This window comes from Pomacea canaliculata, linkage group LG4 (assembly GCF_003073045.1).
Source record: "Pomacea canaliculata isolate SZHN2017 linkage group LG4, ASM307304v1, whole genome shotgun sequence".
Taxonomy (NCBI): domain Eukaryota; kingdom Metazoa; phylum Mollusca; class Gastropoda; order Architaenioglossa; family Ampullariidae; genus Pomacea; species Pomacea canaliculata.
This window is the reverse complement of record NC_037593.1, coordinates 11820982-11845734: the sequence shown is the minus strand read 5'-3', so window position 1 is coordinate 11845734 and position 24753 is coordinate 11820982. Positions and strand designations below refer to the sequence as shown.

Genomic DNA, 24753 nt, shown 5'->3' with positions numbered 1-24753 from the left:
ACATCCTTCAAGAAAAAATCCTTCTCATGCACCTTCGCAGATAAGATATCTTACTGCTCACCCAACAGACCCCTTTGTTGGCAAACATTGCCACAGGTCTTCAAAAGACACGCCATTGATGCTATTTCCTGACGTGAACAGGGCTTCGGGGCTAGCGCTGACGTCACGTTTGAACTGTGCGACAAGGAGAATCACTGCATCTTTGCCGGCACGTTTGCCGTACTGGGAGGGCCTCTGGAAATGCACTGGAAGTTCGACCGACTCTTCAAATATGACGTCACGGCCGTCTTCAAGCAGCTGCACCTCCGACCCGACTCCGAGTACCACTTCGATGTTCACATCAGGGCCGTCAATGGCTCGGAACTGAGCTCGTCTCTGCTGGAGCCGCCGTCAGTCAGTTTTGTGCCAGGCAGACGTAAGTAGTGTGTTTGTCCGTGCGTGCATAACAAACATCCTGTTCTGTAACCTTAAAAAGTAATTATACTCTTAAAAGCTGGAGAAATTAACCATGTTTTGTCTTTCGTTTGACCATTAGTGTCTGCTATACTAAATCCTGGGAAAAAAACCCAACTTATGCAAGTGTTGTGTGTAACGTTCAGTGGCATGAAGCATCTGGCGTTTAGTGGCGTGGGGCACCTGAAGATCTCTGACATGTCGTTACTGACACTTACTAATTTGTGCTAATTATTTACTTAATATGTCTCTCATGACGTCTTAGGTCGCGGGGCTCATGCCGCGTCTAGTGAGGAGCCTCAACCCTCGCCAAGCGACGACCTCGTCCGTTACGAGATTTCTGCCCTTAGCCTCGAGCAGGTATGTCCTGCTTCTCTGTATAGACACTGCGTCTAACTCATTTTATACAGAAAAGAAAGACATCACAGAGAGAAAAAACTTATGGATCTCTTCAATTGACTTCCATCTCGTCAGCGAACTCCCCTGTAAAGGACCAAGATCCCACAATGCATGCTGGGACGAGTAGCACATTGTATAAACACTTTCCATCTGGTGTATTGACACTTCCTAAACAGCTGTAGAGACCCAGGCAGTTCCGTTTAGTGTGTCACCACTGCTGTCTGTTTCGTAAACCAGGTCAGCAATCTGAAGAACGCGCTGTACAAGCTGCAAAACGACAACGGCCCCAACAGCTTCGAGACCATCGCCGGCTTCCACGGCTACCCCAACAATTGTCCGGAGAACGCCACCAACCGCTACGCCTGCTGCACGCACGGCATGCCTGTCTTCCCACACTGGCACCGCCTGCTGACCGTGCAGTTCGAGATGGCGCTGAAGGATCAGGGTGCCCTGGTGGGTGTGCCCTACTGGGACTGGACCCGCCCTGCCAAGAACCTGCCCTCGCTCCTTGCTGATACCAAAGACAACCCCTTCTCTGGGTGAGAAACCGATGTGGCTTCTTAGCTTGCTCTGCGTGTTGTGGTGTGTTCGTTTACCTTGTGTTCTTCCCGCCGTTCGTTTATTTGTTCAACACTGTTATAGTGAGTAAGACTAGTTGACAGAGAAAGTAGCAGGTAAGAATACCTGCTGGGGGGTCATCGGTGTAAATATTGTGTAACCTTCAGCTCACGTCTATCAAAAGTATGCCTGCACTGCCATCGTAATGGCACCGTAACCTGTTTACCACCACTCTCAGAAGGCTGTTGTGGCAAGCCGTATGGGCTCATCCCTCATGCCCCAGACAAGTTTCTTTATCTTGTTTCCACACCCTCGCGGGGAAGGAAAGAAATCGACAAAATCCACATGAAAGGATTCACAACGTAGATTATTTAAAACATTGCGTCAGGAATTATGAACAAAAACACAAATGGTATCAAATACACCTCAACAGCAACCATATGATTAACACGTTCAACACGCAAGCAATTTTCATGCTCTCTCACTATCCTGTGTCATCAAAATTCTGCCCACGTGAGAAATTTATGGAATTTCTCCGCTAAGTAATTCTTGAACAGCTAAGTTCAATCAGCCACCTTGACAACCTGGATGGTCTGACTACACATCATCATTTGCGTTACTTTGTCATCCGAGAAAATTAATTTTTATAATCATAGTCATAATCATAATCATAACAACAAGAAGAGCAATAAAAAATAGAATATGTTTCTTTAATTGTCTTTATGCCGACGCAGAGCTATAGGAGGTATTGCCAGCAAGTAACACTATCTACCGTTCTGTATAGACTACTTGGTCCATTTTGTGGTTAGTTTGTGCATAAAGTATTTTGATCTCCTTTGCTCAGATACCTTATCAAGTCCGCCAGTCAGCAGGTGACACGTGACGTCCAACAGCTGTTGTTCAACCGCACACAGCACGGTAGCCAGGACTACCTGTTCGATCAGACCCTGGAGACCCTTGAGGAAGATACCTACTGTGACTTCGAGGTGCAGCTGGAAATGCTGCACAACACCTTACACGCGCTGGTGGGAGGTACTGGCACCTACTCCATGGCCACGCTGGACTACTCGGCCTTTGACCCCTACTTCATGATCCACCACTCCAGCATCGACCGCATCTGGAAGATCTGGCAGACGCTGCAGAAGCTTCGCCACCGTCCCTTCAATGTAGCGCGCTGCGCGGCGCGCAGTCTTTTCCGCCCATTGGAGCCTTTCTCCTACGAACTGAACCCGAACCCCATCACCCGCGCCAACTCCAAACCCATACAGATCTTCGACGCGGCCAAGTTCCATTACGAGTTTGATAACCTGAATCTTAACGGCCACAGCGTTGAGGAGATCGACACTCTCATCAAAAACTTGCGGGCTAAGGACCGCGTCTTCGCCGGCTTGGTCCTGTCCGGGTTCAGAACCAGTGCCACCGCTCACGTGGAGGTGGGAGCTTCTGGAAAATCTACGCAGGACGAGGGCTCTTTCTACATCTTGGGTGGCCCCAAAGAGCTGCCGTGGGCTTACGAGCGCGTGTACAAGTACGACATCACCCACGCCGTCACCGAGCTGAGTGTGAGCCCCTACTCACCCATCAACATCACCGTCACGCTGACAGGCTACGACGGCAGCTCTGTCGACGCCAGCCTCCCCTCTCCGCTTGTCGTCGTCCGCCCCGCCAACGCCGACTACGATGTACTCGTCGTGCCGTTGGAAACCGCCGTCAGCATACCGCCTAAGGTAGGAGTGCAGCTGTGCAGTTGTCTCTGGTGCCATTGTCAAGGCTTGTGTCTTGTGTTTGAAGGAGTGAACTAAGTATTAATCAAATAGACGATTAGCCTCATCTGAATGCCTCTCTCTCACACAAACACACACATACACACTCACAAAGCTAATTATTATTTTTTTCTGTTCTAAATTGATTTACCGAATCACACAAAGTGTCAAATCAAGTATTGCGGTCATCTGGAATACTGATATCGCAGTTGTGTGTCTACAGGTGATCGTTCGCCGTGGAACTCAGATCCGCTTCGTGGGCGGAGGAGAAAGTGTCCAGGGCCGCGTGCGCGAATTGGGTAGCTACACCACCTTACAAAAGTGTTCCATCCCACCCGGCGACGCCAACGTCTATGACTACAACATAAATAATGCGCTGCAGCCCGGCGATTATTACTTCACGCTCGACAACGAGGAGTCGTGCAAGGAAGGCAAGCGCATTCAGATCACCGTGGACGAGGAGTAGAACATGCGCCAGGAGATCAGGTCAGCAATGAACAGTACTTATACAGCAATGCGTGCGTGCATGCGTGTGTGTTCGTGTGAGAGGGAGAGAGAAAAGGTAGGGGGTGAGAAAGTTCAAGATAATACACATGTACGATAGAAAGAGAGAGAGAAAAAGAGAGATGCCATTAATGGTGAGGAAAACACACACACACACTTTATCTTGTTTTGGATAGGTACGTCATCATCTGCTTTAGCCCTATCCTAACTCTCAATGGTCTACCTTTTTATGTTCCAGACAAATCCAGACAGCTTTTCACAGTATGGCACCTCTCACCTGTCATTGGCTGATTCTTAGTGACGTCACATAGTAAAATGTACACTTATTATTTTGTTTTTTGTTCCTCTTGTAACAATATTTTGAGTGTGGACATTTTTGTCCTCGCATCCTGATAACTCTGATAAAATTCTTTCCCTGAAAGTTTTAGTGCTGACAAAAAATATCATTCCTGCTGCGTGTATCTTTGAGGACTGATGAACCGGTCGCTGTAAATCTGCTCTCAAGAACAACAGCAACAGCAACAAAAAAAAACAAACAAACAAAACAAACAAAAACAACAACAACAAGCAGCTTGCTCAGTGCATTAAAGGCTTATGTGATGTTTGTATGTAGTGCTGTCCAATGCAGCCAGACAGACTATATCTTGCTTTGCTTAAATAAAATATTTCAAATGCAATTCACCTGTTTTTTGTGTATTGGGAGCACATCGTATAGGTGTGTGTGAATGTGTGTGTGTGTGTGAAGGCAATCGCGCTTGCCATCGCTTACGCATGCATCCTAACATTTACTCTTTCGTCCAACAACAAACTAAATCTTGGGAACAAACTTGGTAGCACGGAGCCAGCGGTGACGCCCATTTCAACCAATGCGCCACACAAAAACTAGGCGGCCATCAAAATTTAGTCACGTGACAAGAACCAGGTTTCATTTTAACTGAGACAAAAAACAAAACAAAACAGAACAAAACAAAACAAAAACACACAAGCAAACAAACAAACAACAACAAAAAATACCCAAACAAACAAACAAACCAAAAAAACCCCCTAAAATATGTCTTCCCTCGTCTCATTAAAAGCTGTTCATTCATCATCATTATTCATCCACTAACAACTCCTCAGCAATGGAATTGAGGCGATCTGCTCTTGCTTTGGTGTCGGATCAAGTTAATGGTCCTGTACTTCTGGCACTGCTCTGTTTCATTTCTTTTTCCTTTGAAAAGGGCATGGCAAACGATTGTGTCCATTCTTTGTTCTCCCAAACTTGTTGACAATATTGTAAGGGCCTGTAATCTGTAACTTTGATTTTTTTTTTTTTTTTTTTGTACTCAACCTTTTAGACTAGGCCCATTTATGCCACCTTGACCACCTATCATTTCTTCCACTGAAAGAAAGTTTGGCAGATGATACGGATTTTGCGCGTTAAAAGACCCCACCACCATCATCATCATCAGATAACTCTTTTTTTTTAATAGAAGGGAAGAAACTCTTTACGACCTCCTGATCGTACAACTAGGTTGTCACGCTTGAGCTAAAAAAAAACCACTTTATTATTTTTTTCCTCTTCTTAGACATTTAAATCTGTAGAACTACTGTTGCATTACCACATGACCTGTAGACGTTGCACAACAGGATTCTAAAACTAAAATCTTTTCTAAAGAAGCAAATTTACAAACTTTTTTTCGAAACTCGCTCAAATGCATTTAGATGTGTTTTAAAAGCCCATCCAAAAAATATGCTAACGAGTTCGAAAGTCTGTCACAGCAGTTTTAGTTAAAACGATTTTAGTTTTAAAAGTTCAAAATTTGTGTAGTGTACTGTGTTTCAGTAAAACTGATTATCGACTTAGATTTAGACTGAGAAAGTTTAAAATTAGAAGAGTGTTGTGCAACTGACCTACAACTGGGACCTAACATCGTTATCTGCACCACGAAATCGGGGTCAAGGGTCGAAAAGGTCAGGTTGCGAACTGATGGTTTACCTATAAATCGTGTCTGACAATGGGCACCCTCTAATCAAAAGTTATTCGATAAAAGATATCGCTGAGAATAATAACAGCTTCAAATATGTAACATTGCTCTACTCTACAACACGCATACGAAAGAGAGAGAGATGACATAATTTTCTTTGACATGTTTGGCCCTTAAAAACTATATGTGAGATCCCTTAAATGACGGAATGGGGTCACACGGTTTGTGTATATTTATGACTGACCTAGAGATTGAGTTTCTGGCCTGGCGATGTGTTTTCACAACTGACGATGTGTTGTCACAACGTTTTTTTTTCTGGCAGGTTTTAGCCTCTGCAGAAAACATTTCTCATCTACCTCATCTGTTTCGTTAAATCATTCAGAGAGAGCGTAATGTTTTGAAATTCCACAACAACCGCGCTATGTGAGCCAAAAAAAAAAAAAAAGAAAGAGAGAGAAAAAAAGTAGTACTCAATTTGTTTAGACAATGATATCTCTGTATCCTATAGTAGTGCTACATATGCATTCCTTTTTTTTTTTTTCGTAAATTCAGTGGAGTAGGGAGCAGGGGGACACGGTGGATCGAAGCCGCCCCACCTTCACTCAAAAAAGAATGTCAGCATGACATTTCCCCCCATATCCCCCCCCCCTACTTCCATTGCAGAACATCTTCCTACCCCACTGAAATTTCTGATTAGATCTTTCCTTTAAATCCATTTCTGTGTTATGAGGTGATTGATAAGCTTCCCCCTTGGCCTTAATATAATTGTAAAATGTTTTCTCAGAACCAACTTTGCCGCACTGGCTGCAGGATGAAGTGTTTCTGAAGAGAGATGCAGTCCCTGCGATACCTTGTCATTTGAGACAAACACCACCTACCATCCGCCTTGAATCCAAGATGATCACATGCTAGTCATGTGACCTTTCGAGCGCTTTCTACGGAAGCCTTTACGTTACCTCACATGCTTCGTGCGTCATTCTGCTACAAGTCATAACGGACAGAGACTTTCTTCTGCGCTTTCTGCTGTAGATACTCAAGGTAACAAAAATTCTATGTTTGGAAAAGTCAGGATTGTTGTTTACCGTTGTTCGCACGCACAAAAGCTAATATTAAGGTAAGGAAATTTACTTCAACCTTATTGACTCAGATCCCTGCAGGTCATACCTTATCGCTTTACAAACACGTTGCAGTTTTCGACACCACTCGTGGCAAAGTCCACGGATATCGCATTACCCTTGTGACATGTGGAAAACTTTGCTAGGTTGATTTGCACCGACCTAATTCCTTAATTATTTTGCTTCAATCATCTAGCACAAGGGAACTAAGAGATTTCGATACAACTTTAGAACTCAGTATTCTGTCCATTGAATGGTGTAAAATAAAAAAGGTTGGGGGACATTTCTTTGAACAGGGGTTGCTGTGTACTCCCAGGTGACCTCAGATAGGGGCAGACTGAGTTCAGCAACCATGGCGCTAGAACTGGTGGGGTACTGGAAACTGGAGAAGAATGAGAACTGGGATGAGTACATGGCTGCAGCAGGTAAACTATAACGGCATCAGCAACACCAACACCACAAACACCACCAGCGATAGCAATAGTGTTACTACTAATTGCCAGGTTTCTTATGTTGTTCTTTTTCTGTTATCGCCGAAGTCACATCGATGTCAATGTTGCGTCACGTTGTTATCATTATTAACCGATAGACAGGTGACACATACGCACCACCAAGATCTTGTGGTGGAAGACAGTTGTAATTACCATGAACATGAAAGTCTGCATGCCCCGTGAGACTTTTACCAAGAGAGATATATATATATAGTGTATGTACTATTTGACTTTCATCACTAGATGTGCATCAACTGTGTGTACGACAAGTGTGCACGTACTGTGCTTTCTTCTGTTGAATTCATTGCTGGACGTTATTGAAATAAATGGGTGCGTGTCCATCTCTGTCTCCGCGACCTACCTATTATGTGTCTGTGTGGTCCCAGGTGTGAACATCTTGCTAAGAAAAGCGGCGCTTAACATCACGAGCTACGAGGAGATAAGTGTTGAGGAAGACAACCAGGAGCAATGGCACATCAAGCACACCTCAACGTTCCGGTCGCGCGAGTCTCACCCGGTCGTGGGCCAGGAGTTTGAGGAGACCACAATGGACGGGAGGCGAGTCAAGGTTGGTTCAACGCGCATGTGTACATCAGTCATTCGGTCACATCGCTATCGCCGTCGTGTCGTACTCGTATGTTTGTGTCACGTTCTTGCCGTAGTCGTGTTGTGCGCACGTCACAGTCGTACACCTACTTACGTCACATCTACATCGAGCCTAAAATCACACTCATTACGTCACATTTAATTTTGAATTCATGACACATACTGAACTCGTACTCATGTCACACATACTTTTGTGCTCTTATTACCTACGTCAACCTTAATATCGTATCCATATCACACCCTATATCGTACTCATGTCTCATTTAGTCCGAATTAACGTGACAGCAAGTTTTACTTACGTGACATCTGCGTCAAGCCAAAAATAATACCCATGTCACACCTAGTCTAACTCAGTCACAGCTACGTAGTGCCTATAGTTTTGTTCTTGTATCACACCTACATTGCGCTACATGTTGTACCCATGTCACACTCAAGTAACATAATTTTGTACTCATGTCACACCTACGTTGTCTAATATTTTAGGCATGTCTCACGTACGCCGTAATATATAATTTTGTACTCACGACAAACATACGTCGAGCTGAACATCGTTCTCATGTCCCACCCAATACTGTACTCATGTCACACCTAAGTCGTGCCTGATATAATACTTATGAGCTCACGCGTTTATCCCGTACAGTCTGTTCTGACCATAGAGGGCAACAAGCTGGTGTATCGTCAGAAGGCGATGACCGAGGGAGAGATCGACACGACAGTCACGCGAGAAGTGCTCAGTGACGGACGATTATTGACGGTTAGTTCTCCTTTCTCCAAGTGGGATGTATGATTTAACAGCAACAACAACAAAATGTTTTAACATTTGTTTCCAATTACTCCCACATTTCTCTCCAAATGGCATTGCAGTTTCCAGAAATTCTGTCGTTATTTTTGGTAGTGTACAGTGCAACGGGTGCAGATTTTCGCCGGCATTACGTCACTTGATAGCGGCATAAACGATCGAGTGACGTATTGATGATATAGGAGCTAATGCGTGCGTTCTTTCGTGTGTGGGCAGACGTTTGTTGCTGAAGGCAAGGACGTCACTGCTCGCCGCTACTTCGTGCGGTATCAACCAGTGTGACGTGACGTCACTCCCCAAATACACGTCTACCGTTCTAGGCTGGTAGATGCAAAGGTTGTCTGTATAGTTACGAATGAAACCTTTTGACGAGACTTCAGACAACCATGGGACACAATCTGCATACAGCGGTGATGGCTGCTAAGCTGTGGGTTATGTGGTTCTCTGGTTTGGCTTCCTGGGAGATGTCCTCAATGATTTTCAAGGGATGAGACCACCAGCCGGAGATGCCTTAATTACAGACAAATAAAGAGCAGTTTAGACGTTCCAAGTTCCGTGGGTGCCCGTGTGGTGGTTTTCTGCTTGTGAGGATGCCTGGCGAAGAGAAAATGGGTCTCGTCTTCAGTGACGTAGGAAGATGTTCGGCTTTGGAGGGACATTCTTGCCTCCTCAGTATTCTTTTTCGAGCGGTTGCAGCCCCCCTGGTTCCTAAGCCACTAGTTCAGATTTCTGACCTTTCTTCTTCCTCCTCCTCAACCACTACCACATTCAATAGAGATCTAACTATCAATATTCATTAGGAATGTCAGGTCATGGAACTTCTAGATGATGTTAAAAACTCAAACCCCGCTATCAAATAAATTTAATAACCCAAAGAAATGCCTAGAACTAGAAAAAACTATTACATGCGAATACGAGTTAGAAATGGTCCAAAAAACCCAACGAAGATAAACAGTGCAAGCTTTAAAATGCTGATCACAACTGGCAGGACTGGCTGATTGTAACAGGCAGAGGATATAAGTGATATATTGTCTAGATAAGGTAGCCTAAAACTCGAACTATGACTACATGAGGGTTACGACTTCATTTGCATATCACGTGATAAGACAAGTTCGTGGTGAAACAGCTCGATCTAAACACTTGCCGTGCAGAGTGGCAAGAATTGTGATAAAATACACAGTATGGACTGGTCTGTAAAGCGAACAAAGAAAAGAAATGCATATCACTCTTTTATTTCATGCATTTCGGGAAACATCAATTCAAGGGAAATAAAAGTATGTTTCATATATGAAGAATCTGGAGGGAATAAAAGAAACACCAACATGAGGCAATTAAAAAAAGGCATGCTGTACAACTGCTGAAAATATCACTTCAACTTGACCAACCAACATAAAATGTTGCAGTCAAGTGCGGAAGAGTTGTAGGGGACCAGTCTGTTGTGAGTATAATGATGGTTAAGACATTTGAGCCAAACAGCATGCACGTTCCTATTTAGATTGAATTTAAGTCCACACCATTATGAGATACCTTGAAGGAACAAAAAACTTATGGGGGTCGGGGGAATTGGTGTTATACGCTGAGCCAGTAACTAAGGCTACTTCCCGGCAAAGCAGCCAGCAAAAAAAAAAAAAAAAGTGTGCCTGAGATGAGATTCAAACCCAGAGATTGAACAAGATTTCTGCAACTGCTCACGGCACATTAAAATGGACTTGAGGCTCTTTTAAAAATGGGTTTATTATTTTCAAAACATTTTGTTAACTTTACACAATATCTATCAGCATGTGGACATTGATTACATGTGTGCCCTAAAATCAATTCACATCTCACGTAGGCTGAAGTACTTCAGACTGGAACGAGATATGTACAAGAATGATTCACTCATGGTTGCAACCCTTTTCATAGGTAGTCTGGAGTGGTCTCTGACTTAGCACAGTAAATGGATAGAAAATAAAGATCTGGACTAGACATCACGCATGTGCTTGTCATCATTCTCACCATTTGAATGGGGAGGTTTATTTTCGTAATAATATCAAAATTTTGGAAGTTTACAAATACTGTTTAAATAAGGATATGTAAAAAATAACCAGACATCATTCCCCTGCCTTGGGCTATTTTATTGCACTTCTCAGACAAATTTTTGTTCATATCTTTGAAATCAATATACTACAAAAATTTCAAAATGAAGACGGACCATTGCCATCTTTTGGTATGTTCATTTTCAACTCCATTTAAAGTAAAACACTACACATTTCACATTATGGATTTAAAGATTTTAAATCTTTTTAGATTTTAAGAATATTTTAAGATTTTAAACTTTGCTTTTGTCACCCAAATTGTTTAATAAATCAAACTAGTGCTTTAGTGATCGTAGCTGTGTATTTATATTTAAAGAACACCTAATTCTGTAACCACTTTTCAAGATGAAAAAGCCATGTTGTCAATGCAGCATTGATCTCCCATTGTCTATCTCAGCTGATGACAATAGAAACTGGCACCTTTGCTGAATCTGCAGTCACACATCTATCCTTCATTATATGAATACAGCTTGACATGAAATGACACTGCTTACAACCTATGAGACTTCTACAAGTACACCACAAGAAGACAGGCAGTGTAGGGCACATGGGAAGACTAACAATGTCTACACAAGTGATAGAATCAAAACAAACATGATTGTAAAATGCCTTTTTAATCTGAAATTTAAATAATGCCAAAATGGACAGCTTCCTTTTTTTCCTCATCTAATGCTGACTTGCATCTACATCTACCAGCTGAAATTCATTTGGTAAAAATGTTTTTTTTTTTTATCACACACACACATGGCACAATTTCATCAGCATTTTCTTTGTTCTACCAGATGTTAAATCTCAAAGCCATCTTAATTTAAGTAAAATGTCTGGAAACTGAGCAAGAAAATCACTTACACTAAGAAAATGTATTAATAAGAACGACTGAAACTAGCAGATGTCAACATGCACTCTTTGAAAAAAAAAATCTTTGCCAAACAGTGCTTTTAGTTGTAAGTAATTTTTTCGGTGTCCAGCAGGCATCGCTGCCCTGCTGTCGCTGCCAGATACATTACACAGCTAGCTTGTGATGGGCTAGATGACAATGTATGCATCAATAATCTATGTTGTCTTAACATCTACTATATTTGTAAATTCCATAAAGTCATTAAAAATTCTTTCACCTGTTGACTTTCATCATAATTTCAGACCCTGGACCAAATTTTTTTCTGGAATTGTTCATCTTAATAACAGACTTCTTCTTTTCCAATGTGTAGAATCTATCACTCATTTCCCCCAAAAACAAAACTAAATAAAAAAAACTTCAGACAAAGCAGATAATGATCAAGTTCTCTCCTAAGCCACAACAACAATCAAGCCCAACTTGAAGATGACAAGCCAAACATACTAAAAGAAGACCATTTTTTCCCCCAAGAGTATTAACAGTAAACAGCTGCAATGGTCCTTAAGTCACTTCCAAATCATTTTTTGACATACTGAGCATATCTTAAAACCATAAGATGTAAGGTTATTGAAAAATATTGATAATCAGACCTCAAAAGAACTCCTCTATACACAGAGCAGCCTTCATAACCGGCTACAATGCAGTAAGCTGATGAATAGTTCCTTGTATATCAAGTGACTCCACATGCAGCAGAGATTACTGGATGCAACTTGTCACTAACCTGCTGTGAAGCCATGAATTGTCCTCCGATTTTACTGCTTACCCTTCATTAGTGCATCATTTTTTGCTGACCTAGATCTATCACCAGAAATTTGAATTTGTCAAATGTGGATTATTCCTAAATATGTATAAACAAAATGTACAGATGTTCATGCCTGCCACCTTAAAGCAAAGGTAAAAGCTTATGGACATAGCACAAGACAAGCACAGCACAACAGTCTGTTATATGTGTTCAAACAGTATTTTGTGTGATTTTTTTGTTTTGTTTTACTTTTTCTGATGGTATCACAAACAACTTGGAACAACCTCTGGGCAATTAAAAGGCCCTAAATAAAACTACACGAGATAAGTGCACTGAACTCTCAGTCTGAGTTCAAAGCACACTCTGCACTGAAGAAGTATAAACATATAAATAATAATCATCTCTAGCATGCAATCCTAAGCCCACAGATCTCAAAATGTTTGAGCACAGAGCAATTTGAGTGCTGACGGACCACTGTATGTGCCATTTAAAACACACTGAAACACTGGCATCCCTAAATGCTTTGTTCTTGTGTGCTTCTGAATGTGTTCAAAGGGTCCAGGCAATGAAACTCTCTGTAGTTCTATGCTTTTGTTCTTTGCTCAGCAGAAATCTAAAGAGATGGAACCTCAAAAGACAATCAAGGTGAGTAAAAATCAGTCTAGGAAGCAGCTGACATGATCATCCAGTTTATGATGCTGTCTTTCCAAGGATGCAAAAGTAAAGGCTTTAGAATGACTTAAGTCTGCCAAAACACAAGTTAAGCTGGACTTCAGAAAGACCATGTACGACTCGCAATATCTTGATTGCTAGTTACCAGAAAGTATCAACATCTGTTAGCAATGAGTGAACTAACAAATGAATTTATAATGCTTGAACCTTTCTCTTTCACCTACCAAACTCTTTATCTCAGCTCCAAGCATTTGCTAAAGCTACTAACAACTGTTTTGCATGCAAAGTCACAATTTTTTTTAAATAGTTTAAATCAAAAGTGTGAATTCACAAACATAACCCCCCCCCCCAAAAAAAAAAAAAAAATTAAGAAGGATGTTCACATCTAAACACCATTGAAAATTGTTGGGCGTTTACATCTGATCACCCAGGTGTTCAGATCTGAATGCTGAGACCTGATCAGTGTTCAATCTGACCACCAGTAAACTTTGACAGCAATGTGTCTTTCATGGACGAAGGGAGGGAGTGAAAAGTCACAACAGGCCACTGCCACCATTCATCCATTAGTGACACTCCAAGCATGACGCCACAACAAGGTGTTCACAGTTTGTCTCCAGCACTTGTAAGTCGATGGGGCAGGGAGGTGGAAATGGATGCAGGTTCTGTTTTAATCCCTGGTCTGTCACAGAAAGAGACAAAGCAGCTAGGTTAAAAAAAAAAAGTCTTCAAAATCAAAAGAGTAAGAACACTTTTAAATCATAAGCCTTTCAAGTTTGTGTGCATGCACTTTCTCTCCTTTGTCACACATGCATGCACATACATTGTTTTCTTCCTCTTATACATAATGCATCACAAATAAAGTGGTACTTGCATACTTGACCACAATCCATTCTGGAAGGCTGTTCGAGTGCCACGCTTACTTTTACCCATAAGATATAATATAAATGTATTTGATTGGTCTGGCACCCCCCAATAACTATCATATTTTATATTCCAGCACCCACCAATAACCATCTTGTAGTGTTTATTGTATTTTTATAGTACAGCAAAAGATGTCAAAAAGATGGGTTTGTTTATGGCTATCTGTTTTATCATTTATCCACGCCAATAATAATTTCCCCATCTCTTCCATTACTTGAGACCTTGCCTATATGTGTTTCATACAGGCTTTGGCACAACAGTTGAGCACTGAGCATACTGCTGTCTCCCACAGACTAAATGCAGAAAGATAAACCTACATAACTGAGATAGGATTTGACAAAAACTTCTCTACATAAAATGACCATAAATTTCAGACCATTTATGAGGCCGTTAAGAACATCTATTCCAATAACCATCAGCTTGATGCCAATTACTTTTTTTGACCTCCTTGTCTATGCTTATAAATTACCACAAAATCCCCTTTTTTCAAACACATGAACACTTATATATATATCAGCACAGAACAACATGCAAACATATCACCCATCCCCCAAAATTATGCAAGCAAGATGATGATTTCAAGTACTCGACAAACACAATACAAGAAAGAGGAATTTACACATCTCCACTGCCCTGCAAAGCTTCACTGTTGAGAGTAACAGAGGCATTTAAGAGAGTGTGAATGGCTGCTAGAGCTGCGGCATCTCGGGAAGCCTCCACAGTGGGTCCTGTCCCATGATGCATTTGGGGAGGGGCAGTTGACAGTGTGACGCAGGTAAGATGTTCAGAATTATTAATCTGCAATGATGTCAAACAGTACTTTTTTAAAGTGTATGATTTTTATCAAAGCTAATGCGATTTTATGTCTCTCTATGATTCTCTAATCAACAGGACACAGATTCTGGTTAAAAATTATCAACAGTGAACAAAATTTATACAACTTTCATAATGTACCAGAAAAAAAAAATAGTTAAATGATATCTTATCCATTATTCTTTACAATGTAGGTTAAAAAAAAGTAAGAAAACAAAAATACTAAGTACAGATACAGTGGAACCTCGGTTAGCGAACGCCTCGGATAGCGAATATTTCGGTTAACGAACAAAAATTTCGTTAAAAGTTTGTCTCGGATAGCGAACAAAATTTCGGATAACGAACAGCCACGTTAACCACACGTGACCGACCAGCATGTCATCATTCGCGCTCGAGACACAGTTACGATCGGTCGTTCCTTATCTGTGAGCATCCTTCTTATTTAGTGATTGTTGTGCTTTATTTTAATAAGATAATCCTCAATAATGGCTCCAAAGAAGATTAAGAGCAATTAATAGTAGTGAGGTAATGACAAGGAAGCGGCCAACAAATGAATTGAAAAAGGAAATGATTTCAAAGTATGAAGGTGGCATGAGTCTGTCGGATATGTGATGTCGTATTACCGAAGAGTTTTACAAAAAGGCAGAAGGAACAGACACTGGACAAGTTTTTTCCTTTAACCTCAAAGCTACAGAAAAGGGAAGTCACCCCCGATTTTATAATGTCACGTGTGCTCACGGAGGGGGAATCAAAGCAGTCATTCCACCCCTTCCTCCCCACACCTGCTTCCACCCGCGCCGTCAAAACGGCAAGTTTTCTGATGTTTAAATGCTTTCGTTAATGTTTTTATGTTTATTTAACTCCATTTATATTGCATTATAACTGTTCTCATTAAAACAAATACATTTATAGCCTGTAACTTTCAAATATTAGCGAGTCAACAGGGGCTGGGAACCAATTAAATCTATTTCCTTTATTTCTTATGGAAAAAATTGCTTCGGATAACGAACATTTCGGATAACGAACAACTTTCCAGAACGGATTAAGTTCGTTAACCGAGGTTCCACTGTACATTAAACAGGTTTCTATCTAGCCCTTTCTGGTTCAATATCATGCTCACTGTGCAATATAACACACATGTATTTGTGCATGCATCTTAAAACATCTTGTTAAAAGTGAGACTGCTCAAACCTTGGAGAACTCATCAAATTTGATAGATATGCCCAAGCGGGAAGCTATTTCATTCAGCTGTTGTTCTGCTCGAGGACCTGAACCAGGCAGAACCGATGTCTTGCTCTCCGCCTGACCTGATAGCATGTCATAATCCATATTACCCATGATGCGTGGATGAATGCATGTGCACATAACATAAATATCAGTTTCTGAATGGGTTGATCATTTATAAGCCTCTTAAACAATGACAAGAGTAAGATTCTTACAGAACAGCATAATCACATCTAAGAAAAAGTCAAGAAAATGCAAAATAGGATGACATCTAATTCAGCATGACTTCTGCACCCACTTATTTTATAAAAAAAATTTTTAAGCAACCCAAACCAAAACACAAAAAAACTTCATCAAAATGCCAACTGAAAACAATGAGTAGTACATGTATGAGCATGATATGTGCTGGTTCATTTCAATTTTCCCCAATAAGGCTATGTAATAACCAATTTATGTAGTGAAAAAATATGTAATCATATTATCTATTACAAAAGAAACAAACATATTTTAAAGAAGTTATGTAGAGTCTGTCAAAGAAATAAAAATTTAAATCTTAAAAGGTTTTCACTTATTGGACACAACAGCAAACATTTTTATGTGTCATATTTATGCAAGTCAGGATGGAGAAGCCTACCTGGGAAGGAGAGGGCAGGTGAAGAAGCTGAGACAAGGCCTGTAATCTGGTTTATACGCAGCAACCCAGGCGCCATCTGACATATGCTGGTGCCTGTTGTCTCGACTAATAGACATGCAAAATATTTGTAAATTACTTCAGGTCTTAACTATTTTCGCAAAGGGATAAAACCCGTATTCTGTGCTATTTTCATGTCCAAGTCAAGTTACCCTTGAATACAATCAAGGCACTGTAAGCATAAATGATGTGGGTATGCAATGTTTAATTCAGCACAATGGAAGTGTAAGGGCTGCATTACTAAAAGTAACAAGATAGAGCACAGATACATATTACAGCTTACCTCCATTACCATATGGTTTGCTGCCATCTACAAATGTCACTTTCTTGTCAGATGAACCAGGCTGTAAATGAGAATAAAATTTTAAAGATAAATTTTCTTTGAGACCTTTGAGATGAAATAACAAAAATAAATGAGATAACATTGTCTCTTCACCTATAAGAATCTTTTCCTAGCCACTAGGTAGGTCTGAAGTGCTTACAGCCTAGGGAATAACCTTCTTTCAACTGTCGAGGTATGCATGAAATTCTGTATGACAATGTATGTGCATCTTCTTATAAATAAAGCAAAGAGTGACACAGGGTGTGTGTGTATTATGCAATCAATGCCATTTGTCTGATCCTGTAAGTACTACAGGGTTACTTGCTTCACTTTTGTATTTTGCTGTTTATTTTACTCGTCTTAAGGTACATTACATGTGGCTCAAAATTTTGACAACATGAGCAAACATGAGAGAGGTATACAGAAGTGGGCAGTACTGCAATCTTTCATCTCCCAATCACATACGTGATCTGCAGAATTAACCAATTTGAAACCAACATAGGATCCTGGCTGGGTCTGCTTGAAGCTAACTGGCTACCATAATGGCATTCGTAAGGCGACAATGTCTTAGCATTTTAAAGCTCTGCCACCGTATTTTCATAAACTGTCAACATAGCATGTTTTTTGTTTTCTTAAGCTGCTTTAGCTCACCCTCATAAAAAAAGCTGGTCAAGACAAGTGAGGTATACATCTCCTCCCTACTAAAGAGTCATGGGATAACTCTCCCACAATGAGGGGGAAAAAAGTAAAGGGAGTCATCTTTCAGAACATATGAAAACAAACCTCAGTTGACTGTGAACTTTTTATAGCAGATTTAATGGGCTGAGGGGAAGGACGGCTGAAGCCCAGAAGCTGCAGCATACTCTCAGCAGCGTTGCGCTTGGCCAGCTTTTTATTAGGCCCAGCCCCAGTTGTAACATGCTCTTCCACTTGCACCTGCACAAAACTCCTGCTCTTAACAAACCGCTTCACTTCTGCTGACACTTTTCAGTAATTTTCTGGAAATTTCTTGCATTTCTTACACATTTTATTTGAATCCTTCTAATTAAATATATCAGTATTACAACATCACATTTCTGAAAATAATGTTTAGTCACAAGTGATGCAATTTATCTTATGATTGTGCACATTAATTTCATCTCATGCACTCCTACAATTTAGTGCAAAATGCAGTAAACACTGAAAAAAATCAAAACAAAACAAAAAACTGCCTACTAGAAGAGAGCGTCAGAGTGATGAAACAAGAACAAATCATATCTTTGTTACAATCACATAAGGAAATTTACTATGTTTGTGTTTAGCTTGTACACTCACCTGTACAACAAATTCTCGTTTGCGTGGAAGTCCTTTTTCTGCTAACAAGGTGTAAATTGGTTCTTTTTTCTTTTGTGCCTGCATGATCTGAATGAGTCGACTTATGGGATTTATGCCTACACCATAGCTAGGGTCTGCTTTCTGGACCTATTTTACAAATACAAAGACACAAATAAAAGTGCAAAGTCATTTATGAGATTACACACATGCACCCTCCTTACTACTGCCAAAAACCAGACATTAGTTGTTTCTCTTTTCAAGGTTTTGTGCTGTTTTCATATTTTGAAGTGGGCAGCTTTGGTTATGGCTGATGAATAATATCATATAGATAACAATTCTACTCAAGAGTATGGGAAGTTTAGCTAGATCTTTTACACTTTTTTGGCATTTGCCAAACATTTTTTAACCCTTACTCCTGCTGTGCAGTCATGAGTAAATATGTAAATTCATGTAAAGGTTATTACTCAGTGATCGCATTGTAAGTTTACTGGTCAATCATGAACAGTTATTATGAAAAAAAAGCATACTTTAATAATATTTCTATTCTTCTTCTTGTTGTTGGGCTGTTTCAGCTTGGGTTTTAAGGTGGAAGATGGCAAGGGAGGCAATTTTCTGAGATCATCTAACATCAGTTCTGCAGCTCGTTTCTTTGACACCTTTTTAGAATTGCCTTCAGCCTCTGTGACAAACTCTCCCACCTGACAAACTGTCACAAAAGTCTTCATATGTGGAGGACCTGACTCCCGTATCACCTGTAAATAAACATTTCTCACTAAAATCATTGGCTGGAATGGTTGGTAACATGAAGTGTATGGAGTATTATGGTATTTGTTATTATGTGATAAGCCAACATTATAAGTTAATATATTTGATTTTAAGTGAAGAATGTCAGATTACTTTATGGTAAACAAAGAATTACAAAAAAAAAAATATGCAATGTTCTCACCTCAAAGTTGACAGCAAGATTCCTTTTCAAAGCTATTTCATGCACTAAACTGATTTCAGACTTCATTGCATCTGGATGAAAATAAAAAACAAATCCTAAACTGAATTCCACAAGGACTCTTCAGAAGCTTCAGTATTCAAATTTTCACAAGAATCAAAAAATTATAGCCACATCAGGAACGTTTCTTTCAAACAAAAAAACTACACATTGGACACAGTGACATCAATTAATTTTCTTTAGGACCAGCCTATGTGATCATTTTCTTATTAATGGTTGTAAACAGTCATACATATCTGTCTAATAAAAAAGTGTGTAAAATGAAACTGAAAGTTTTGAGCACCATAAGAATAATATAAAAAATACTAAGTTGGTAAATCCACAATCCTACAGTTAACTGACCCAGCAACAAACCTAAAAAACTAAGTACCCATTGATCTATCTGCCTAGTAATTTAAAAATCACTTATCAAAATAAACGGGAAAGTTCAAAAGCATTAAACACTCAGATGCCATTATGTTTGTATTTATAAGTTAATATGTGCACACACTCACCTACTTAAATTTAAATGTCCAAAGGCTAAGAAAGTAAACACAGCAAAATGAAATCTTGGAAAAAATCCTATGAGCAAAATCATATGCAAAAATAAAATCAACCAACCTTCTCCATCAGCACATTCTTCTGCTTCTATTTTGACTTTGTTTTCTCTGGGCATTGGTAAGTTTTTCAGAACAGAAAGGGCCTTTGATGCCGCACTGTGTCGTGCAGCTTGCCGTGTGGGACCATCTCCTATAAATTCACGCAGCCCAACTTTTAGTAGGACATAAAAAGGTCTTGGAGGACGACCATAGTGGTATCTGCAAGAACCAAACACACTGACATTAAGTACCTAGGAAATGAACTGGACAGATGACAAGATCTTGGCATGCTGTGATAAAAGGAAAAGGTTCTAATTTGCCAATTGAGTCTTCTTGTGAATATCTTCTTCATGTTCCTATTCACCCCCCAGTGAAGCATAGGGTCTCTTGTGAATATCTGCTTGTGTAATGTCCGCTAAGCATTTACTTAGTGAAATGATGTAAACCTTTTCAAAGAAGGGTAAAAAAATCTGAGGAAAAAACAGTTATGCTTAAAAGAAATGCAATGACTCCATTCCTCAAACAGCTATGAACATTACTTCTTTATTGATTTCCTCTTCATTTTCTTCTTATTCTTTCTCTTTGAAATCTATCAAAGCTTTCAGAATAAAAAATCTAACATCTTGAAAAGGAAACTAAACTTAATCCAACCACAAAAAATAAAATCTCTAACATTCAACCCTAGCTCCCTCCTGAAATGTTCTATCCACAAAAACTTGTTCTAGTAACATACCTCTGATTGTATAAGCCACGATAGTCCATGTTTTGTTGTGGATACATCTGCTGCTGGCTACGAGTTTCTATCAGTTTGTATACTGCTGGCTCGCCACGCTTCATGGCCAGGGCATTGAGTTCTACAGTAGGTGTTATGTTACTGGCTGCATGTACAGACATAATGACATACCTATATTATATCTAAGTTTATGGATGGATGAGGAAGATATTTCAAAATCATAAATCTCAAGAATATGGACTGAAAATGGAACAGCAAGTTACAAATTTCACTGAAGAAACAGTACAGATACTCAAAGCCATTATAAAGCAATTTTCCACTATTACTATGACTAGAAATAAATGCTTCACTTATCTCACTTTAGAAACTCTAGTATTTAAAATAACTGATTTATATACAGATTTCCAATCCATTATTGTAAACTAGTAGCATCAAATAAGCAAATCTAATACAGATATGAGGGCAATGTGCAAAAAAAAAAAAAAAAAAAGGTAGAATTTCTGAACTAGGCAAAAAAAAAAGAGGGGGGAGGGAGGTAGGGAGAAGGGGTATATATGATCAAAGGTGTGAACTCTGTATGCATGCATACAGAACATATAAAAAATGCTTACAGTCATTTGCATCAATCTGGTATCTAGGAGCTTTGGGCACTGGGTGGGGAAACTTGGTGGTTTCTAGTGCATTGGCTGCTGCTGCATGCTGGGCTTTTTTGATGCTCTCCCCAAAGGCTGAATACTCTTCCTCACCCAGCTTCAATTTGACATAGAAGATCTTTTTGTGGGCTGGGCCCTGTTCATCAACTAGAGTGTACTGGTGAGCTACCTGCCAACAATTATCATCCACTGCTTGTTGTACAATTACTTCTGCAATATGCTCATCTTTATGAGTTTATGATCTTTGTTTTAAATCCACACTACTGAAAGATGACACAATATGCTGTTTTGGGTTGAAGCATTTAGTAAAACCTGATGTGGGTCGATATTTTTAATCTCAACGGCCAACTTATTTCGAAGAAAATCAAATTTTTGACAGTTTTACTAGCTTATTTCAAAACATTAACTCTTTAGATTTCATATCAACACCACAGTGAGTCAAAAATATGGGTGTATTTGGTGGCTAAATATGAAACCCCGAATCTTGTATAAAGATTAAACTTTTCAAGGTATTAAGTTTCATTTCTTAATTACCAAACACACCTTGTTGTAACGTGCGAGTTCGTTGATAAGACACATGGGCGTCTTCTCTTTTGTGTTTGCCACGTTTTTGTCTGCTCCTTCCCCAACCTTCCCTAAGGGCTGGCAGACAGGAGCAGCCTGATTCTGTCCCTTAGACGGGGCCACTCCTGCTCCCCCAGCCTTTCCTGTGGTCACTAAAACATAGAAGAAATGCTGCAATTCATACTGTATTATAATTGAGCAAACAGTTGCAAACAAACAATTCTTAACCACAAGTCTTTTTGAAACTGGAGGAAAGATGGGACAAAGAGAAATCAGAGACTAAAAATGAGATTTCTTTACATTTAGAGTATGAACGTTAAAAGTAAATTTCACATAATTATCCAGGAAGAGCATGAACAAAAAAAAAAAAGTCTAAAATGAGGTTGAATGACAGACATAAAGATCCTCATAATGTCACATACCAATCATTTAAATGGCAATGCTCCCATACATTTGTTGATTAAAATCGAGATAGTGAATGTACCATCAAATCTAAAGTTATTACCTCCCCCAGCAGTGGTTCCATTCTGCATTTCCCCCGCTGCCTGCTGTGTGGAGTGGACTGAAGCTGTTCCTGCTTTCTCTGTGCTCATTGAAGACCCATAAATAACTCCCCCACTCCCTATCAAAGTAGATGCAGCCATGCTGGGGTTGCTGTGAGGGGTAAGATGCTGTGACTGCTGCATGGCAGAGAGCTGACTATACTGAGATACTTTTGTTGCAAGAACGGCAGTCTTTCCAGGGAATCTCACTGTCCAGTAAATCCAAAAAACAAGAACTCAATTACAAACTAACACTTTAAAACAAGAGGATTCCATGTTAGGTGGCTAACTCTTATTAAAACAGGGAATGTGAAAAACTATAACACTGCCTATTGTTGACATATCTGGCAAGACAAACAAAAATTAAGATTTATCTGCATATCCTATTAAAGAATATTTAAGAAATACAACAATACAGATGCAAATGCAAGAAGTCAAATGTTTATAAATGGAAAAAATGTTTATAAGCAGAACAAGCAAAGACTTCATATATCAAAAGTTCAGATGTTTGTTTCAACCAAAGTGATCAGCTAGAAATCTGAACAGCACCTGGCAACTGTAACTTACAGGGTGGTGGGCCTCCAGTGCTAGTAGTTAAGATTCCTTGAAAAGATGTACCCTGGTTCTGACCTGGTTGATTCACTATCTGAGACATGCTGAAAATACTAAAAAAAAAAAAAACACCTCAAATTTTTACTCAAATTTAGCAAGGCACTGGGTTCTAGATAAGAATATCGATGTCTATATGATCTTATGATCTCCTTCCACCATAAACAGCTTAGAGCTTTGCCTTCTTTAAATTCAAAACTGCTATCCATAAAGTCAAAAGCAATCTAAATTGTAGATCAGCTTAAACTTATTAAACTTGAACTAAATATGGCCATACATTATATAAGGTGTCATATTTAGTTCAAGTTTAATAACTGATAAAGCTAACATTTAAAAAAAATAGAATACAATTTAAATGGCAGTTAAAAGCCACTTTGCAAGGAATGTAAAGCTTTTAGCAATGATTTTAGATAGCAAGGTCTTCATTATGTACTGTTAAGAAACTTTCATCCACAGATTTACAAACAAAGAATGTAATTTTTTTCGCTATATACTTTTATGTTGAGTATATCCATATCAAAAATTCATATTGCATGAAGTAGCAATTATTACAAAAATTATTGTTAATGTTAATTAGTCAGCATGGGACTGAGCTTTTCTCATTTGAAAAATATGTGTCTAAATACACAGTCTTTTCAACACTGTCAAGTTATCTGTTATGTGACCTTATCAATGATGCTCTGTTATGTCCTAGTGCTGGACGAGCCCTGCTTGGCTGTGTTGTTTTGAGAAACAATGCCTGAATATGTTACCGTTAACAATGGCACTCTTGACCAAAGGTTTTCTTCTTTTGATGTTTGCAAATTATGTCTCTGTGGCAGTGTCAATGTTTTACAGTCCTTAGCTTGTATCAGCCGCTACCAATCATGAAAAGCAAACAGCAACAGCAGTCGGTAGCTGTTGGAAAAATTAGGTCTACCTCCATTCTCCTTAGGTATGTTATATATATTGAAACCAGTTCTGTTTACAATGCAAATGCAGCTTTTCATTTCTATCCTTTGGTCCTGTGATCATCTTTATCATCTCTGTGTGGTAACTCTCAGTTGTACAATTTTGCTGCCCTGTCTGATTTTGGTGGCTTTTGTGAGGGCACTAGATGTTTAACAAGCGGTAGAATCCTCATTTCTAAGTTAAACATGTAAGAACCTCTTGGAAATGTGGGACAGGGATGGGCATGATGGAAAAAAAAAGACTTGTCCTGCGTAGTTTTTAATGGTCTTGTAGGTCAGAGGTAGAGTTGCTAATGAAATTACAATTGTAAGTGTTAGCACATCGTAGTAAAGTCTATATGATTCACAACTCTCTTAGTCTCCAATAATAGTGCTTCACCACAAAAAGAAAAACGCAAGCATGCCACTAGCGCTCATTTAAAGCTAAGCTATATCTTTTAAGCAGCCTTCTCCATAAAATGTTCCATGATTACAACCCTATTACTGACTGCTGCACTCAGCTGAACATATTACCGACGACAAACTCAAAGAAAAACATTATATTCGGCTGCTGTTATAACTGTTACGTACGGTGTGAAAGTACACGACGACTCGTACAAATCATTAAATAAAAGACAATTACCTTTTTCTACCCAATTTATGAAAGTCGCTTAGTCCTGGGCACAGCGATGCAGAGTTGTAACAGGATGAAAGAGAGACTAAAACAGTGGCAAACAGTAAAGAAAATTACAGACTAACAAGCGGCCATGTTAGTCAGCACCCGAACTGATAAACTCTCGTTTAAACGTGATTTACTT

At 39.6% G+C, this 24753-nt stretch overlaps 3 protein-coding genes across 7 annotated transcripts in view; 2 read left to right on the top strand and 1 right to left on the bottom strand.

Annotated features, from left to right (window-relative positions):
* LOC112561485 (hemocyanin G-type, units Oda to Odg-like) overlaps window positions 1-4354 on the top strand; it is a 24860-nt gene extending 20506 nt beyond the window's left edge. Inside the window, exons 25-30 of the mRNA XM_025234011.1 lie at window positions 142-415; window positions 719-813; window positions 1090-1391; window positions 2255-3137; window positions 3397-3659; window positions 3916-4354. Of these exons, the coding sequence (XP_025089796.1) occupies window positions 142-415; window positions 719-813; window positions 1090-1391; window positions 2255-3137; window positions 3397-3639 (1797 nt within the window). The 3' untranslated portion in view covers window positions 3640-3659; window positions 3916-4354. The remainder of the gene's footprint in view (window positions 1-141; window positions 416-718; window positions 814-1089; window positions 1392-2254; window positions 3138-3396; window positions 3660-3915) is intronic.
* A 2171-nt stretch (window positions 4355-6525) lies between these two features.
* LOC112561256 (fatty acid-binding protein homolog 6-like) lies at window positions 6526-9209 on the top strand. 4 transcript variants are annotated; one of them, XM_025233619.1, is made up of 5 exons: window positions 6526-6682; window positions 7056-7184; window positions 7637-7818; window positions 8497-8610; window positions 8872-9209. In XM_025233619.1, exons 2-5 carry the CDS (start codon window positions 7112-7114, stop codon window positions 8935-8937), a joined length of 435 nt encoding a protein of 144 aa, XP_025089404.1. In that variant the 5' UTR covers window positions 6526-6682; window positions 7056-7111; the 3' UTR covers window positions 8938-9209. The 4 variants fall into 4 exon arrangements, with proteins under 4 accessions (XP_025089404.1, XP_025089406.1, XP_025089405.1 ...); XM_025233621.1 differs by having other exon boundaries at window positions 6529-6682; window positions 7076-7184; XM_025233620.1 differs by having other exon boundaries at window positions 6617-6758.
* A 1162-nt stretch (window positions 9210-10371) lies between these two features.
* LOC112561254 (double-stranded RNA-binding protein Staufen homolog) lies at window positions 10372-24738 on the bottom strand. Of its 2 annotated transcripts, none has more exons than XM_025233617.1 (16): window positions 24579-24738; window positions 22965-23062; window positions 22361-22606; window positions 21835-22007; window positions 21250-21460; window positions 20639-20783; window positions 19928-20124; window positions 19271-19341; window positions 18852-19076; window positions 18325-18471; window positions 17794-17946; window positions 16972-17032; window positions 16632-16736; window positions 15965-16080; window positions 14580-14758; window positions 10372-13718 (listed from the first exon to the last, which is right to left on the bottom strand). In XM_025233617.1, the coding sequence occupies exons 2-16, from the start codon at window positions 23050-23052 to the stop codon at window positions 13640-13642; spliced, it is 2196 nt and encodes a 731-aa protein (XP_025089402.1). In that variant the 5' UTR covers window positions 23053-23062; window positions 24579-24738; the 3' UTR covers window positions 10372-13639. The 2 variants fall into 2 exon arrangements, with proteins under 2 accessions (XP_025089402.1, XP_025089401.1); XM_025233616.1 differs by having other exon boundaries at window positions 14593-14758.
* Window positions 24739-24753: the final 15 nt, after the last annotated feature.

Coding starts and splice junctions, on each gene's coding strand:
- LOC112561256 (XM_025233619.1), top strand. CDS start 7,112: ATGGCGCTAGAACTGGTGGGGTACTGGAAACTGGAGAAGAATGAGAAC. Junction 7,185..7,636: donor TGAGTACATGGCTGCAGCAG/GTAAACTATAAC, acceptor GTGTGGTCCCAG/GTGTGAACATCTTGCTAAGA. Junction 8,611..8,871: donor GTGACGGACGATTATTGACG/GTTAGTTCTCCT, acceptor GTGTGTGGGCAG/ACGTTTGTTGCTGAAGGCAA.
- LOC112561254 (XM_025233616.1), bottom strand. CDS start 23,052: ATGTCTCAGATAGTGAATCAACCAGGTCAGAACCAGGGTACATCTTTT. Junction 20,784..21,249: donor CCAGATTGATGCAAATGACT/GTAAGCATTTTT, acceptor CTGTACATGCAG/CCAGTAACATAACACCTACT. Junction 13,719..14,592: donor CAACAGTGAAGCTTTGCAGG/GCAGTGGAGATG, acceptor TTTCTGTGACAG/ACCAGGGATTAAAACAGAAC.